We start from the raw sequence: 17240 nt of genomic DNA, 5'->3' as shown, positions 1-17240 counted from the left end.
TGAAAGCTGAGCAATGAATAAGAAAGACTGGAGAAGAATTGATACCTTTGAATTATGGTGTTGGCAAAAATATTCAATACACCTTGGACTGCCAGAAGAACAAACAAAGCTGTCTTGTAAGATGTACAGCCAGAATGCTCATTAGATGTGAGGATGGCAAGACTGTCTCACATACTTTGGAACATGATATCAGGAGGGACCAGTCCCTGGAGAAGGGCGTCATGCTTAATAGAGAGTCAGCGAAAAAGAGGAAGACCCTTGATGAGATGAATTGACACAGTGGCGGCAATAGTGGGCTCAATCTTAACGATGATTGTGAGGATGGCACTGAACCGAACAGTGTTTCGGTCTATCATACGTAGGGCTGCTATGGGTTGGAACTCAATGGCTCCTAACATCAACAACTGCAGTAACTTCTGTTTTTTGTTTCGTTTTCTTTAAGGCAGGGTTTCTCAATGTCAGTGCTGTTGACATTTTGGTATGATAATTCTTTGCTGTGGGAGGCTGTCCTCTGCATTGTAGGATGTTTAGCAGCCTGGCTGGCTTCTACCCACTAGATGCCAGTAGTCCTCCCTCCAGTTGAGACAACCAAGACTGTTTCCAGACATTGACAGATGTCCCCTGGGGTGTGGAAGGAGGCAAAATCACCTCAGGTTGAAAACTCCTGGCTTCAGGTGATTTAGATTAGTTGTCTCTTATTTACCATGTCTCACCAGATATTGTTAAGTAAACTTTCAGAAAATATGGTAACTCAGTTCCCTAGGCGTTAATAAGCCCCTTCCTGGCTATATCCTTTAACTTTTTCCTCTTTCTGTGTCTCATTCCTATTGGACCTACTCATACTTACACTATTCTCCATGCTTTTTTTTCTTAAAGCAGATAAGATAATCAAGCTATTTTTTTTTAAATCAGATATTAAGAGATTTGCAAAAATGTAAAACAGTGCCACTTTTCTCACAGATATTTGCTAGAGAATATATTCTTTATGTTAACATGTAATTGATTTATTATTGTTGCTTTTTAATTAATACTTTTAAAGTTTCTCAGTTTTAGTTTCTAATTGGTAAATAGTATAAATATAACCCACATAAAAACAAGCTCTTTTGGGTCCTTAATGATTTTTAGGAGTGTGACCCATTGCTGTCGAGTCAATTCTGATTCATAGCAGCCGTATAGGACAGAGTAGAACTGCCCTATAGAGTTTCCAAGGCTGTAAAATCTTTACAGAATCAGACTGCCACATCTTCCTCCCGTGGAGCGACTGGTGGGTTTGAACTACTGACCTTTTGATTAGTAGCCAAACACTTAACCACTGTGCCACCAGTGCTCCTTAAGAGTGTGATGGGGTTCTAAAACCAAAAAGTTTGAGCCGTTGATCTATGAGATTATATATACATGTAATTTATCCCAGGATCTGGCATAGAATAAACACTCAAATCGTAAGTGTCAATAGCAGTAGGAAAACTCTGTGGCCTTTTATCAGAGAGAAATTGTACAGATTGCAACAATAGAAGACCTGTGCACCTTTTGCTAAATTCCTGAAAGAGTCTGTCTCTGGCCAGGAATTACGCTTGTTGTCTATTTAATGTTTCAAATAGAGAATAGAAAGGGAACTGCCACTTAGTGCCTCAGATGAGACGAGAAAGTTATGATTGGAGATTATCATTACATGTGCCCCAAATGGAAAATGAGTTATGGTTGAATATCATAAAGGCCTTCCCTTTCCGTCCCAGGAGAGGAAATAAAAAGGACTAAGAACACATAATTCCTTAGCATCTGTTGCCCAGTCATGGTTAAGAGCATCTCCTTCGTCCGAGTGAGCTGCACTGACTAGGCAGACAAGACTGCTTGGGCGCTGAAAACATCACCGCCTTTGACAGACGGCTAACAGCCGTGTGCTGGTTTCTGCATGTTGCTTGACGTGGCATTGGAACGAGAATTAAGAGAACAGTGAATGACCCTTTGATTTGCTTAATACGTCCACCTCATTGTGAATCAAAGAAAGTACAGCTCGGCCCAGAGTTGCTTCTCCTTGCAGTTCCTAAAGCTTCTCTCAGCCTTCTCCCTGGGTCAGATTGTCATCTCTTCCGTTTCAACTGGCATCAGCTTCCATACCAGAGCTCCAGTGCTGCCTTCCTCTCCTAAGCCTTTGATGCTCATTTTAGGTGCCTCTGAATATCTCCACACAAATGTCCTGTTGGCACTAGACACCCCAGTATAACCAATACTGATACCATCATCTTCCCCTGAAATTCAAACAGGTTCCACTTTCTGACTTTCTAAGCGTAGTGCAGAGTGCCTTCTGGATTGTCGTGCTGGTCTTTATTCTCCCAGCCCAGGCTGCGGCTAGGATGTTCAGTGTGTGGCTTCTAAGCAGATGACCCCTCTTGGCAAATGAATGGCAAAAAGATAGACAGAAGAATTATAAAAGGCAACCTTCCCCTCAAAGTCCGAACCTTTGAGCCGTGGCCAATGGCTTGGTCAGCAGAACAAGGGCTGGGCTTTAGCCATTCTCAAACCCGTAGCCAGGCCTTTCTGCAGGGCCAGAATCCACAACTGTACTCCGTCCCCCACCCAGAATTTCTGCTGCCTCCATTCCAGGCACCCATGGCACATTACTTTGCCCCAAGATCTGTTCTGATCTCCAGCAAAACAAACAAACAAAAATGACTGTATCGAGAAAAACCCTTAACACCTTAGCCGGTCATTTATGGTCATTCACATGATTTCTTCCTTCTTACTTCCCCATTGCTGTTCCTTGAAATTCTCTCCTGTTGTTTACCACATTCCACCTTCATTTCTACTTGTAAACTTATTTCTTTTTTTAGAGTATAAGCTCCCTGAGGGTAGATACAGCATCTTAGTCATCTTTATGTTCTCTTACAACCTAATGCAGTGCCTCACACGTATGAGTCTTATATTCAATATATGTTGAATAGTCAACTTTCCATTATCTCTAGTGTGAACTTTTTCCATTGATGGGTGCCGGTTGCTTTTTACCATTCAGGTGGAGGCAGGAGAAGGGGCAGTGGTGGTTTAGTGGTACAGTTCTCGCCTTCCACGTGGGAGACCCGGGTTCAATTCCTGCTCAGTGTTTCTCAACCACAGGTACCACTTGTCTGTCAGTGGAGGCTTGCTGAACAGATTTCAGCGGAGCTTCCAGACTAAGACTAGGAAGAAAGTCCTGGCAGTCTGCTTCTGAAAAATCAGCCAGTGAAAACACAATGAACAGCCCAGTCCTGTTGTGCATGGGGTCGCCGTGAGTTGGGGGCTGACTCTCACAGCAGCTAACAACAGTAAGAGTGGCAGCTCAATACAGTGGACAAGAACATGGCCTTTTTAGAGTCAGGTTGCTTTTACTTTCTGTGCATCTTGAGGAAGTTATTCAGTCTCTTTGGGCTTCAGTTTCTTGTTATGAATAGGGATAATAATTGTACTTGTTTCAGAAGGTGACTGTGAGAATTAAATGAGTTAATTTCATGTCAAATGCCTGACACGTAGTAAGCTGCACTGCAGTGACAGCTGCCATCCTGGTAACGATAGTGTTGTTGGTAGTGTCATCCTCTAGGTTACAGCACTAAGGTCAAATCCAAAGGTGCACATCTGAGTCTGACCACAGCGAGACCTGTTTTGTTTTGTTGTTTTTTCTTTTTCATTACAAGTAAAAACCCCTTGGCTTAATAAAATGGGGAACATTCAGCCATTTCTTATTGAAGTTTAAATTTCCCGGTATGAATTTAAATGCTAACTTACGTGTCCCTGGTTAGGTTGTGTATATTATGTCTGGAAAACCTTTATTTGTTCCTCTCTGCAGATTTGGTGTTGGTCCTACCACAACGGATGTGCTCTTATGAAAATGTCAGCACTGCCCAAAGAACAAGATGATGGCATTTTACAAATCCAAAAAAGCTTCTTGGATGGGTCAGTACTAGTTCTGTATTTTGCCATCATTTAGCTCAGTTTTTCTACCTCTCCAAGAAGCAAGGGATAGTTCTTTGTAGTATGTCCATTTCTGTTTACCTACTGATAGCTCAGTGCTAGGAAAATACCATTTATAGTAGTCATTTTTAATTACTGTGAAAAGAGTCAGTATAACCTAATCATTACAAAAGTCATCTCTAGTGTTATGAGAGATGCATGTTACAGTATTTAGGGACAGAATGACATGATGTCTATAATGTTAACAGTTTTGAAACGTAGGTCATGGTATATGTCACTGAACTATTCTTTTCTACTTTTCTGAGTGTTTGAACCCCCCCGCCAAAAAAAAAAGTAGATTAATTAAAAGTGAGTCCAGAAGTAGACTCTGGAATTGTATTGCCTTGATTTAAATCATAGTTCTATCGGTTTATAAACTTCATAATCTTGGGCAGGCAGTTAAGCCCTGTGGACCTCTGTTTCCACATGTGTTGACTGGGAATAGCAGCCCTGTACTAGTTACCTCATTGGAGCCCCGGTGGCGCAGTGGTTAAGAGCTACGGCTGCTAACCATAAGATTGGCAGTTTGAATCTACCTGCTGCTCTTTGGACCTATTGGGCAGTTCTACTCTGTCCTATATGGTCACTATGAGTTGGAATCGATTTGACAGCAATGGGTTTGGTTTTTTGGATATTAGTTACCTCAATGGTTAGCATTAAATGGAAGGAGACCAACAGAGCTCTTAACACAGATCTTGGTACACAGTAAAAGCTTGGGAAAAATTAACTGTTTTTAGTTTATGTGTGCTTTTTTAATCTCTTGTTACTCTTTGATACCTAGAATTTACAAGACCATCCACAGGCCACCCTATGAAATTGTTAAAACTGAAGACCTGTCAAGCAACTTCCTCTCCTTGCAGGAAATCCAGACTGCATACTCTAAATTTAAACAGCTATTTCTGATAGGTGAGAAGAATGCTGAGCAAAACCTTTCTGTCAAATGGGGGAAGACATGCCACATGGATCAGGTGAAAGTTGGTGCCTTTTCCCTGGGTTCCTTGTGGTAGTACACAGATACCCATGGTCGTGAGGGTCAGCTCGTGTGGAGTGGAGGGTCCAGTAGCCGAGGGCAACAGACAGTGCCACGCCACCTCTCCATCTTTCTCCAGGCTTTACCCCACTGCCCCCTTCCTAAGGCAGTGCACACAAAGCCACCCCTTCTCTCCTTTCCCTGGCACACAGATGAGCATTTTGGCTTCTCTCTTTAACAGTTGTTGACCTATGCAGCACCTGTATTCACTGACTTGTTTGTAGTGATTTATAAAGCCTGAATGATCTGTTTTCTTTAGTATCATATTGAATTGACTTTATTTTTTCTAAGAGAAAATATCTTAATTTTTTTTTATTGAATATATATGTACATACATACACACAGATATATATTTTACAATGTAAAAAAATCAATCAGAAATGTGCAGAGTAGAAACTGAAAGAAGCCCATGCCAGCCACCCCCACGTCCTTGTCCGGGCTGCCCACTGTTAGCAGTTTATGGCCCGAATCCTAGGTCATCATGCTCAGTCACCCGTTGGTTCTCTTCATTCTTGTATGAGTCTTATCCCTCTGAAATTTTTCTCAATATCGGGACCTTTTCCTAATGTGAACCTTTTAGCCTAATTTGGGATTTCCTCATTTATTCATTCAGCCAGCTTTTATTGAATTTCCATTGTATATACTAGCCATGCTAGGCATTGATGAACAGGACACCAAAAGCTCATATTCTTCTGGGGAAACAGAAAGGTACATCTCTAACTAAAACATTGTGATGCGTGTTATAACACAGGTTTGTAAGAAGTAGGGATTTGAGGGAGAGAGTGATTAACTTTACTAACTGACCTAGGACTGTGATTCTGCAGTTGCTGCTATTGTTTTAATCATCCTGGATTTGCAGTCATTGATTTAAGTTTGTAATTTTTAAATGTATTAGATGTCGGTAAAATTCAAGGTTTTCTATTTTACAAAATACATAGGGGGAATTGTGTAGTGGTGTTCAGGATACTTGTACTTGTGTATTTCGGGCCTCACCCCTCTGCTTCCACGGCATCAGGATATATCTGTTGTATTTTCCACTGCTAGGAACAGTCGCCTGGATGTTGACTCTTTCCACCTGAAACAAGTTACTGCCTCTGTTGAATTGTAGGGTAGACCGTGGCTTTGTACCCGTATTGTAGGGCATTTCTTATTTGAGCAATAAAGATCTGTTTTTTGACTGCTACATCCTTGTAGGGGCGTACAGTTCAAAAAAACACTTCAGCTGAAGTTCTGAAATGCCCTTAAGGTGGAGGCTTGTGCCTGGATTCTGCAGTGTAAGCCTAGGACCACCAATCTGAACAGCACAGTTGAGTAGCACAGGTTTTCTGTGGGAGGTACGTCAGTGAACAACGACCTGACTTCTTTACTCTTTTTTCTCTTTTCAGACAATAGTACTGAATTTTGGGACACAGATATAAAATGGTTTTCTCTGCTGGAAAGCAGCGGCTGGCTTGAGATAATCAGGTATTTCACGCTATTCTTCTGCTTGTGAATTTTATAACGCTCTAATTCAAAGTAGTAAAGCAAATTGACAAGTAATTTAACCATTTTATATTTCACAGTTAAATATTCTTAGATTGAATACTCTGTTCAGGGCTCAGCTGGATTTTACATTTGTTATTTCTTATTTCTGTACACATTTGATAGGAATTTACAGACGTGGTACCTGCTTACAGAGACGTTTACTCGTAGTCTAGGCATTGAAAGACTGTAAAAAAGGGGAATAACTGAGGCGGCGGTGCTTGCCTCCAGGGAGGAAACTAGGAAACGGGGTAGTAAGGATACTGACTTGACATTGAGTACCTTTTGCATGTTGTGTCTTATACATCTACTACCTATTAAAAGATTTTTTTTTAAATCATAATTAATGTCAAGTAGTCATTTTTGGTTATGGAGTTGGGTTGAGATTTGCAGAGAACAGTATTAGATTTCCTTTCCTACCTCCTATTTTGAATGCCTCCTTTCTTGTAGTTAGATAGAAGACAGGGCAGAGGAAGGCACAAAGTAGACAGGACGCCCAAGGTGAGGAGAGAGAAGGGTTCTTCCTTTCACCCCAGCATAGAACCCTCTCTCGGGTCTGCCCTGGTGGGTATTATGAAAAGGAGCTTCGGCCATCTACCCACCCTGTAAATAAGTGTTGAAGGGCTTGCTACATGTCCCATGATTTCAGTTTATAATCTCAAACTGTGATAAATGTTTTAACAGGAAAGAACCCCTCTCTCTGTGGGGTGATCAGAGAAGGGTAAGCATTGTTAACCAGATGAGGAGTTGGGGAGCAGTGTAGGTGGGGGGAAGAAGGGGTCACCACTGCAGAGAGTAGCATATGTGAAGGCCCCTAGACTAAGTCCAGGACAAATCAAAGCTGCTTAGTGACCACAGTTTCAAAGGGAATGATCTGTCTAGAGAGAGCAAAAAGGACTTCTGGTCGTATTGAATCTTTTCAGCCATGCTGATACAGATGGCAGGTTGACTTGAGTCAAACAATATGGTGACATGCATCAGATTCTCCAGGTGGGGGTATTTATGGGTCTTACTAGAACTCACCGGCAGACTTCAGTATGAGTTTTCAATACAAATCTAGTTTAGAAATTACCTCTGAGTATTGTTATGTCCATTTTAGGATTCCTGTCTAAAAACGTCAAGTTTTTTATGGCAGATGTATGTCTTCCAGTATCTGAATAGCATAAATGGTAAATGGTTTCTTTCCTGGAGGACTATAACATAGAAAGATAAGTGAGACAGAAAACTGAAGATCTAAAGTTCTCATCTTTTATGGTACCAAGCTCAAGAACTAACGCCCCTTTTTCTCATCTCTCTCCTATTTAGACGTTGCCTTAAAAAAGCAATAGAGATTACAGAATGTCTGGAAGCACAAAACATGAACGTTCTTCTTTTAGGTAATATATTTAAAGCACAAAGGATGATCTCCATTTTCTTGAGATTCAATTTTTGTATACACAGCTTTATGTAATTGGGATTGTCTTAGAAAAGGAGTGACTAGCTAGTGTAGAAATCCTTTCCATTGTTCTCTGCTCTGACCTTGGAATCCTTTGCTGTGGATTTTTTTTTTTTTGTTTTAAAATTTTATTGAGTGAAAGTTTACAGAGTTCCCCATTCAATAATTCATACACATTTTGTTTTGCGACATTTGTTGCAGCCTGTCTTCGATTGTAATGTTTCAGTTTAAAAATAAATTCTTTCACTTGGAACTTGGCAGGCCTGTTTTCAGCCCAAGAAGGAATTGTTTGGTATCTTTACCAAAGCTTAAACTTCCTAATGTTTTGGACTTTGTTTTATATTAACTCGGCTTGGTTAAAGTTAAAATATTTTGATCATCCCCTTTATGTAAAGGGGCCCAGGAAATGGTTTAGTTTTTACTTCTGTATTTTTATGACAACTTCAAACAGTTGCCATATGAACTTGACGGTCTGCGATTTCCTCAGTGGGCGTAACTCACTGTACGTGAGGACGGTGATTTAAAAGGTATAGAATGTGTCAAAGCAGGTGTAAACCGCCATGCAATTAAAAATAGTTGCTCTCGCTGGTTAGATCTGACCTGCTTAGAATATTTGAAGTTTCGTATAGCTCCACACTACAAATTAAATAGACAGTCTCATGCTTCTATACTCACAAGATTTTATAATTTCTCTGATGCTCTCCGTCACTTAGGATTTAGATTCTAAGAGCAGACTGGAAAATGTGTCTGCCTGTGACCCCATACCATGCGACGCCGGCTCACTGACATAGATTATAACACATTTACTGAACACCTAAAGTGTGTAGACTTCTGTACTTTGGCCCCCTTCTAGAAGTTTACAGCATAATGGGAGGGCTTATTATTAAAAAAGACCTAACCAACAATGAGAGAACAGAGTATTCTTTTAGTACTGAGTTCCTGGTGAAAGGAGGGATTAAGATTGAGGGTCTGAGAGGTGGAAGAACCCAGAGCCGGACTGCATTAATCATGAGCTGTTGGCCGAAAATGAAATCCAAATCTTTGGCTGATGCAACTGAAATACGTCATTCCTAAACGGACTGCTGAGATGTCTGTCATCCGGAATTTCATGTTCTAGCTCTCCTTCCTATCACCCACAGCTCTACTCTTAACATCCTTCAGATGCAAGAAGGAAAGTCCCCTTAAAAATAAAAATGGCAAAGACAAAAATAAAAACTCCTGTTTCTTTTAAACCCCTGAGTTTCCGTACTTTAGGCTTGTTTCGTGAAGGAGAAATAGAAGCACGAGTGTAAGACTAGACTTGTATGTCACATGATTACAGGGATCAGAATGAAGAGTTTAACAGTAGAAACACCTCCCTACCTAGAGTCCCTTCTTAAGTTTCTCTCACCCCAGTAATACCAGTACTGTCATCCTCGTGAACATTTTAAAAAGCAACTTGAATTGTACTTACTTTTATGAAGAAGGAAACCATGGGGATGTAGACCCTGACTTTTAGGATCTTAAAACTCTGAGACAGATGCATGGATATAGGGGTATGTTTTTATTTGCTAAAAGTCATGCATGGTAAGTATGGGAATGGAGCCTTCATCGTATGGGTTTTGTAAAGTGCACTCCAGGGGTGGGCAGGTGGAAGTAGACCAAGAAGGACTTTCTCATCCAGGCCAGGCAAGGAGAAGCAGGTACCTCTCTGCTCCTGAAACAGAAAAGGAAAGTGCCTTGGAACTGATAAGGTGATGCCATTTTGGTACAATCCAAAAATACTAAACTTTCCCCAAAGCAGAGTTCATGGGGGAATTGGAGGGGAGGGAAGACTCTAGCGTGTGTCTGAGAGCAGCAGTCTGAGCCTCGGAGCAGTGAGTTCAGTGATAGACCAAGAGGGATGGGCTTTAGACTTGGTCTGTGGAGAGGAGCAGGTCGTTGTTCTGTGTGTGGTTCGGCCCTTGCTGTGTGGCACATCTGGATGTCTGTGTGCTGACGTGGATTTGCAGCACTGCCTTTATTCATTGGTACCAAAGACATATTCAGTACTGGTGTGTGCTGGAACCTATAGGAGACAGGTGTGAAGCAGTTTATCGGTCTGAAAGTGTTACCACTTTTTCAGTGGCCTTCGCATTTTAGGGAATAAGAGCTTGACTGTTCATAGCAGACCTAGGTGTGGGGAACCTTATTAACAGCAAGTGAGAGCTCTCTTTGCAGCTTTTTGATGCTTTGTGCCTTCCTTCCTCTTTGCACCGCTGCTGCCCCCTGCCCCCTCCAGAGGAGACTGCCTCAGACCTCTGCTGTATCGTCTCCTCTCTGGTGCAAGTGATGATGGACCCCCACTGTCGAACCAGGCTTGGTTTCCAGAGCCTCATCCAAAAGGAGTGGATCATGGGCGGTCACTGCTTCTTGGATCGCTGCAACCAGTTACGCCAGAATGACAAAGAGGAGGTGGGTTTCCTATTGCCAGATGTTTCAGTCATGGGGAGAAGCACGCGGTCTCAAACAGGCAGTACCTGTCCAGGGGTAGGGCTGCCACCAGCAAGGTGCACATTGTGCAGCAGGCTTGTTGGGAAACTGTTGTCACCTCACTGCATGTTGACTTTGAATGCTCTGAGCAATATCGAACCCCTTCCCAAAGGAAAGGGATATTAGCACATGAGCTTAGAGTCTTGTCATCTGAGTTGTCACTCATAGCAATTGTGCACACCAAGAGTGTATACATATGTTTGTGGTGGGAGTATTGTTAATTTGTAAAACTTAAATAGGAATCAACTCAGTGAGAGAGACTCCTGCGATTTCTGCTAAGTTAGTCTGTGCAAAAAAAGGGATATTCAGCATGCGAGTTTCCCATAGAAAACACATTGCATAATGGCATGAAGCACATTTTCCTTGCACATGAACCTTTTCAATTTAAAGCATGTGGTCATGTTAACTCCATCCATTACCAGAGCCTTGGGGTTGTGTCTGTGAGGCTGTGCTCACAACTTCCTTTGCCTTCTGGCAGTGTGATTGGTCCAGGCCTGGAGCCTTAAGCAGTTTAGTTAGGGAAAATGAATTCCCAAAACTGTGGTGTACTTATCTAGGCTACAGCTGTTCAAACTCCTTTGGCTGCATTATTGACGGTTGTGGAAGAAAAATGAAAGCGGGTAAGCCTTCTTTAATTAAATCACCTGTAGTGCTAATGTATGCTAGTAGCGTAGCTTGTGGTTTTTCGTCCTCCAGATAATAATAAGCATGCCTTTCTGAGTGGTGTAGAGCAGCTTGACACAGCATGCTTCGGAAATACACAGAGCCAGGCTTCTTGGCTTCAGGGCTTGGTGTGTTCTTGGGGAGACCCAGGCATCTCTCCCCAGGCCTGGTGGTTTCTTTCAGGCCGTGTCCCATCGAGCTGAATGGAAATCACCATCTTTCAGTCTTGGAATGGACTTTAGCTTTCCAGGGACCTAATTTGAGAGGTTGATGGGATTCAGATAGCGTGATGGCAGAAACAGCCGATGCCGTGTGGAGAAGAGTGTGCTTTTCGTGTATCTTGAGAGAAGGGGGACTGACAGGCACCACGTCTGATGGGGAACGATTCGAAGAGAAGATTTGAGCTGTTGCTCACCCAGCCCTTGGATACGTCACTCATACTTTCTGAGGCCATTTCCCTGACTGTACAACGAGGTTCAGATATTGTCCGCTCTATCTCATGATGTTGAGCATAAAATGAGGTGTGAAATGGAGTTGCCGTATAGACTTTTTTTCTCAGTGTCTCAGAGTCAACATACTGAGTGCTCCAATTTGTGATATAGTTGAAGCAACACACTGGCTGGATTCCCAGCTCCTTTTTATCCTGAGCTGAGCCAGCCTCTGGCGTCCTAATCTTCTATTTGCTCATCTATAAGGAAGAAGCTGTAACATGGCCGGTCTTACCTACCTGACAGGCTCACTGGGAATGCAGGAGGTGCTGTGGTGGAGATAAGGGCTTTATAAATGATAAAGCAACCTAGAAGCTGCTGTCTGTACTACTATGGCCTTACGCGCCACGTAGATGTAAAGGAGGGCTGTGGGTTAAACATAATTATGTTTTTGAGAAAATGTTAGAAGCTCATTTTTGCTGCTTCTGCATTTTTTACCGGCCTCTTTCTTTTCTGAGCCTTCAGGAGCAGCCCCGGGCTGTTACGTCCCACACACAACACACACAGTTTTTTATTGACAAAATTCAAAACAGCAATTGTAATTGAGTACAGTTTGTTAGAATGCAGGTTTACTAATGAGAAGAATGGAATTCTTTTTTTGGAGGATAACATTTCCCTTAATTGGGGTTCAGAGCTTAAGTGGCTGTCATCAAAATCTATGGCAAATGCTCCTCTGTTAACGCTGTTTCGTAATGGGATTTTTACCGATTTCATTGTTGAAAATGTCTTTTTGCGCAGAAAGGTACTACTAGATACTGACAGTAACGCACAAGCATGTGATTTCAGTTCAGCATCTTCTTCGGCTGGAACGGGGCGGAGTTTTGTGCTGACTGGCCAGCACAGCGCTGTGTGTCTCAGCGGCTGTAATGCCCAGATAATGTTCTCCCACAGCCGGTGAGACGGCCGCCCACCCCCCAGTCTCCGGACAGCTTGAATCCGGCTCTGTGCCTGCTTAGTAATGTGCTTGTTTTTGTGTAGGTTCCTGTGTTCCTGCTCTTCTTAGATTGCGTGTGGCAACTGGTCCACCAGCATCCCCCAGCCTTCGAGTTCACGGAGACGTACCTGACTGTTTTGTCAGATAGCCTGTACATACCTATTTTTAGCACCTTCTTCTTCAACTCACCTCATCAAAAAGATACTAACCTGGTAAGAATTCCGCTTCAGAACCTGTGTCTCAAAGAAGCTGTGTCTCCCAAGCAGAATGCAGTAATCTTGATGATAAAAGTGACGTTTATATAACACTGACTGTATACCAGGGACTGTTCTAAGTGCTTTCCAGGTAGTAGTATTTCATCCTCACAGCACCTATAGGGAATCTACTATCATAATTCCTGAGGAAACTGAGGCAGAGAGGCTAAGAAACTTGTCCATGTTCACACTGCTAGTTAAGTGTTGGCTCTGGGAACAAGTGTTGTAGCCAGGGAATTAAGGAAAATTAAAAGTTGTCCTTTTTAAAGACAGTTCAGATGCCCTGTCTTCATTTGCCTGACGCCTGGAGTTACTCTGTGAAGTGAATGGTGAGAGGCAGAGCAGGGAAGCTAAGCATTTGCTTTCCATTTTAGACCGTTTTGGTCTAACTTAAGGCTGTGCTCCAGAGGTTTCTCTGTGTGGGTGACTCTCAGCACTCTGACCGGCCGTCTGTCACCCTCAGGGTTTGCTGGCCCTCCGGGAGAGATTTGACCAGACCCCACAGTCAAGTGGAGAGACAGAACCTGGGCTTCCCAACCAAAAAGCCCCAGTTTTGGGTTCCAGCTGTGCCACTCACCAGCTCTGTGAAGTCAGGCAGTTCACTTCAGTTTTCTGAGCCTCAGTTTCCCCAAATGTAAAACTGGAAAAATAACACCTACCTCACAAGGTTCTTATGAAAAGTGCCCAGCACAGTGGCTGGCTTGTGGTCAGCTGGAAAATAATAAATGTTTCTTCTCTCCCTCTTCTCCCTCGCCTAAAACCTTTAGTGAACAACTGCTGATGGCTGTGTCCTTTAGAGATGCGTGCCCGTGACTGCTCAGTCTCAGGGCAGAGCAGGAGCACCCTTCCTGGTGCCTGTCCTTCAGAATTATGTGTGTGCTTTCCCCAGCCCTCTCCTGGAAGCCATCGTGACCTGTGCTTGTTTTGGCAGGGTAGGGAAAGCCAGGATACACAAAGCAAGCCTTTGAATCTGCTCACCGTGTGGGATTGGCATGTACAGTTTGAACCCGAAGCCCAGATGTTGCTCAGAAACCCTCTCTATGTGGAAAAGCCAAAAGTGGACAAAAGCCAGCGGAAAGGAATGCGTTTCAGAGTAAGATGTCTGTGTGTCTAAACCCTGTCCTCTGCCCGGAGAGCCCCATGTGTGTACAGATCAGTGTTGCATATGGATTTTGTCTGTCAGTATGGTTTCCCCGTTGAAACAGCCTGCAGAACCCAGATTTGTGACTGGCAGATTGTCAGGGCTCCTTAGAATCCTTTGCTTTCAGCAAATCAGCCTTTGCCCTGATGAGATACGGCCATTGCTTCACATCACTGCAGATGCTGCCGCCACAGTAGTCGTGCTGGGCGGAGTCATGCCTGTCACTCTGCCTATGTGTATAGTTAGTAGAAGGTGCGCTGATCGTATGGTTCTACTCTCAGTAGATACGGGTTCATGTTAGTAAACAGCGTGACTCTTCTTAATTAGATATGATTATAAACCACAGGTGGGCAAGATGTGTGTGTACATGGCCGTATAGTCTCTGTCACAACTACTTCACTCTGCTGTTGTAACACAGAAGCAGTCATAGACAGTATGTAAATCAATGGGCATGGCTGGGTTCTGGTGAAACTTGATTTACAAAACGGGCAGCAGGCCAGATTTGCTTTGTGGCCTCTAGTTTGCCGGCCTGGGCGTAGTTTGCTGGCCTGGACTGTAAACCACAAATGTCAAAGAATTATTTGGGTTCTCCTTCAGATTCATTTTACTGGTTATTATTACCCTAAACTTCCCTGTATGATAAATTATTTAAATGGCATCTCCTAGCTCTGTTCTTCTGGCCCGGAGTTTCTTCCCCACAGGCCCCACACCAGAGCAGTGTGGTTAACTCCAAGTGTGTTGCTGCCTTCACCGCCTTGCCTTGTTGCTTCTGTCTGTCCGTAGTTGTGGAGTTCCAGGGAGCCTGGCTGTTTTTGGGGTGGGAGCTAGTTCCATCCTAGAGTGGTTTGGGGACTTGAGTGAACCAAAGCCAGCACATAGAAGATGTGGGTTGCTGAACAACTCAGAACTGCCACTTTGCCCTTTCAGGGGTCCTGAGGCCTGGGGGTGGATGTTCTGGTTCAACTTCTTTTTCTGCTGGCTTGACCAGCTTGACCAGAATTATGCTTGGCTCCAGACAGCTTGGCCAGAGCTCAGCTTTTCTTCAGTGTGTGATGCCCCCTGGTGGCTGCATGCACACATCTTGTGATTGCTGAGTTAGGCTTGCAGAATGGCTCCACAGCAGAGTTGGAAGGGACCAACCTCAGAGGCTGAGGCTCTGCCTTGTGAGACTGGATTTCATTTCTCTCCCCAGGTCCAGTTTTTCTAAATGTGTCTTATCCTTGTAGGTGGGGCACATGATTTACGCTGCAAGAGCAGACTGGTGGGAGATGTTGGAGCAGAAGGGCTGGGGAATGTCAGATTGCACTCGATAAAGCAGAGTGGGGGCTGGAACAACAAGGAACTTTGAATCATTTGAGTAAGACATGCAGATGTCAGGCTTGGGGCACCATGTGAGTGGACAGATGGCTGTAAGAAGTTCTGTAGAGACTCTGAAGACCGTGCAGATGGAGAGCAGGCAATGCTGTATTGTGAATTGCCACCTGAGCCGTATGGTTTCTGCTCAGCTTCAGCCTCTGGGTTGGTCAGGCTTTGGACACATGGTGCTGCCCCCACCTTGGTCCATCTAGAATGTTCTATCTACTTAAGAGCTCCTTATAAGATTAAGAGAGTAGGGCTGGAACCAGACTGTTTGAAACCATCTCTGGCCCTTGGTAGCTGATACCTTTGGACTCTGTGCCTTGTTTTCTTCTTTGTAAAATGGGGCAATAATAGTGAGTACCTCAGAGGGTTGTTTGAGAAGGTGTAAGCACTCAGTGATGGGTGGTTTTCATCCATACTCCATGTTCCCTTGCCCTGCCTGACTCAGCTTCGTCAGTGTGGAGAAGGGAGGCCAGCTGGCTCCTGGCCTTCGTCTCTACTGTCCCTGGATGGAAAGTCGGAAATCATGGTACTCTCTGAGTCATGATATTGGGGATGATTTTCCTTTCATCCTTTTGATTTGTTATTCCATAATCCATAATTTTTATAATAAGGAAATATTTCCTTAATCATAAAGAATACTTTTTTTTTTTTTTTAACAAAGAAAGTACTTCTGGCAGAAATAGAGAACTTTAGGGCTAGGCTGTAAAATTTTTTATCTACTCTTAGTTCGAGTGAACATCTCAGGAGCAAAAGAGTTGGAGAGAAGCAACTTCTCCCCACATTTTTTACTTCTCCTTTGGGCACTTTATTCATCTTTACAGCCCATTCACAGTGCACCCCAAACATAACGCCTTGCTTTTGCTGCAGATAGGATTACTCCGGGGAGAACACGTAAATGCCCTCACATCCTCTGCTCCATGCAGGTCGTCAAACAAGGATGTCTGGCCAGCGTCGCTGGTTCCTCACTTCCCTTTTGCCCCTACCTGCCTCTGCTCACTTTGCCAAAAAAAAAAAAAAAACTTCATATCTTAAACGCCCGCTGAGTGCCTGAAAACCTGCAGTTGTTTCATTAAAATGATAGAATCTTCAGGTAGTTGTCACTGCTTCCTCACAGGTGTTCAGGAGATGATAGAAGCCAACAGCCCTAAACTTCTCCAAAGAGGAAACATTTTACTTCCATCCAAAAATGATGAGGTATCACCCCCAAACTCTTCCAGACCAACCTATCTTAAGTTAAACTTGTGTATTTGTATACCATTATTACAGGGAGGGAGCCCTGGTGGTGCAGTGGTTAAGAGCTACGGCTGCTGATCCAAGGGTCAGCAGTTCAAATCCACCAGCCACTTCTTAGAAACCTTATGGGGCAGTTCTGCTGTGTCCTTTAGGGTCACTGTGAGTCAGAATTGACTTGACGGCAACAGGTTATTAGAGGAGAGAAGGAGCCCTGGTGGCACAGTGGTTAAGTGCTCTGTTGCTAACCAGAGGGTTGGCTGTTTGAACCCACCAGCCACTCCATGGGAGAAAAATGTGGCAGTCTGCTCCCATAAAGATTTACAGCCTTGGAAACCCAATGGGACGGTTTCGCTCTGTCCTGTAGGGAAGGTGAGTTGGAATCAGCTTGATGGCAACGGGTTTGGTTTAGTTTTTGGTATTACAGGGGTGAGTCCCTGGGTGGCACAGACAATTAAGCGCTCAACTGCTAGCCAAAAAGTGGGCATTTCGAACCCACACAGAGGCATCTTGGAAGATAGGCCTGGCAATCTGCTTCTGAAAGTTCACAGCCTTGAAAACCCCATAGAGCAGTTCTACTCAGCACACACGGGGTCGCCATGAGTTGGAACCGACTTAGCAGCAGCTACCAACAACAAAATTACAGAGAACGGAGTGTTAAAAGCTTAACTCTTGGCGTCAAAGCGTGCCTCT

The 17240-nt window shown here is 43.6% G+C and overlaps 1 protein-coding gene across 1 annotated transcript in view; it reads left to right on the top strand.

Moving 5' to 3' along the window:
• The window catches only part of MTMR12 (myotubularin related protein 12), a 96108-nt gene that overhangs the window by 74670 nt on the left and 4198 nt on the right, over positions 1 to 17240 (top strand). The window contains exons 9-15 of the mRNA XM_003407913.4: positions 3815 to 3921; positions 4760 to 4884; positions 6394 to 6472; positions 7835 to 7905; positions 10225 to 10397; positions 12605 to 12772; positions 13746 to 13907. Coding sequence (XP_003407961.1) covers positions 3815 to 3921; positions 4760 to 4884; positions 6394 to 6472; positions 7835 to 7905; positions 10225 to 10397; positions 12605 to 12772; positions 13746 to 13907 — 885 coding nt within the window. The remainder of the gene's footprint in view (positions 1 to 3814; positions 3922 to 4759; positions 4885 to 6393; positions 6473 to 7834; positions 7906 to 10224; positions 10398 to 12604; positions 12773 to 13745; positions 13908 to 17240) is intronic.

This window comes from Loxodonta africana, chromosome 2, assembly GCF_030014295.1.
Source record: "Loxodonta africana isolate mLoxAfr1 chromosome 2, mLoxAfr1.hap2, whole genome shotgun sequence".
In the NCBI taxonomy this organism is placed as follows: domain Eukaryota; kingdom Metazoa; phylum Chordata; class Mammalia; order Proboscidea; family Elephantidae; genus Loxodonta; species Loxodonta africana.
The sequence above is the reverse complement of the archived record's forward strand: the minus strand, read 5'-3'. Positions and strand labels throughout refer to the sequence as shown.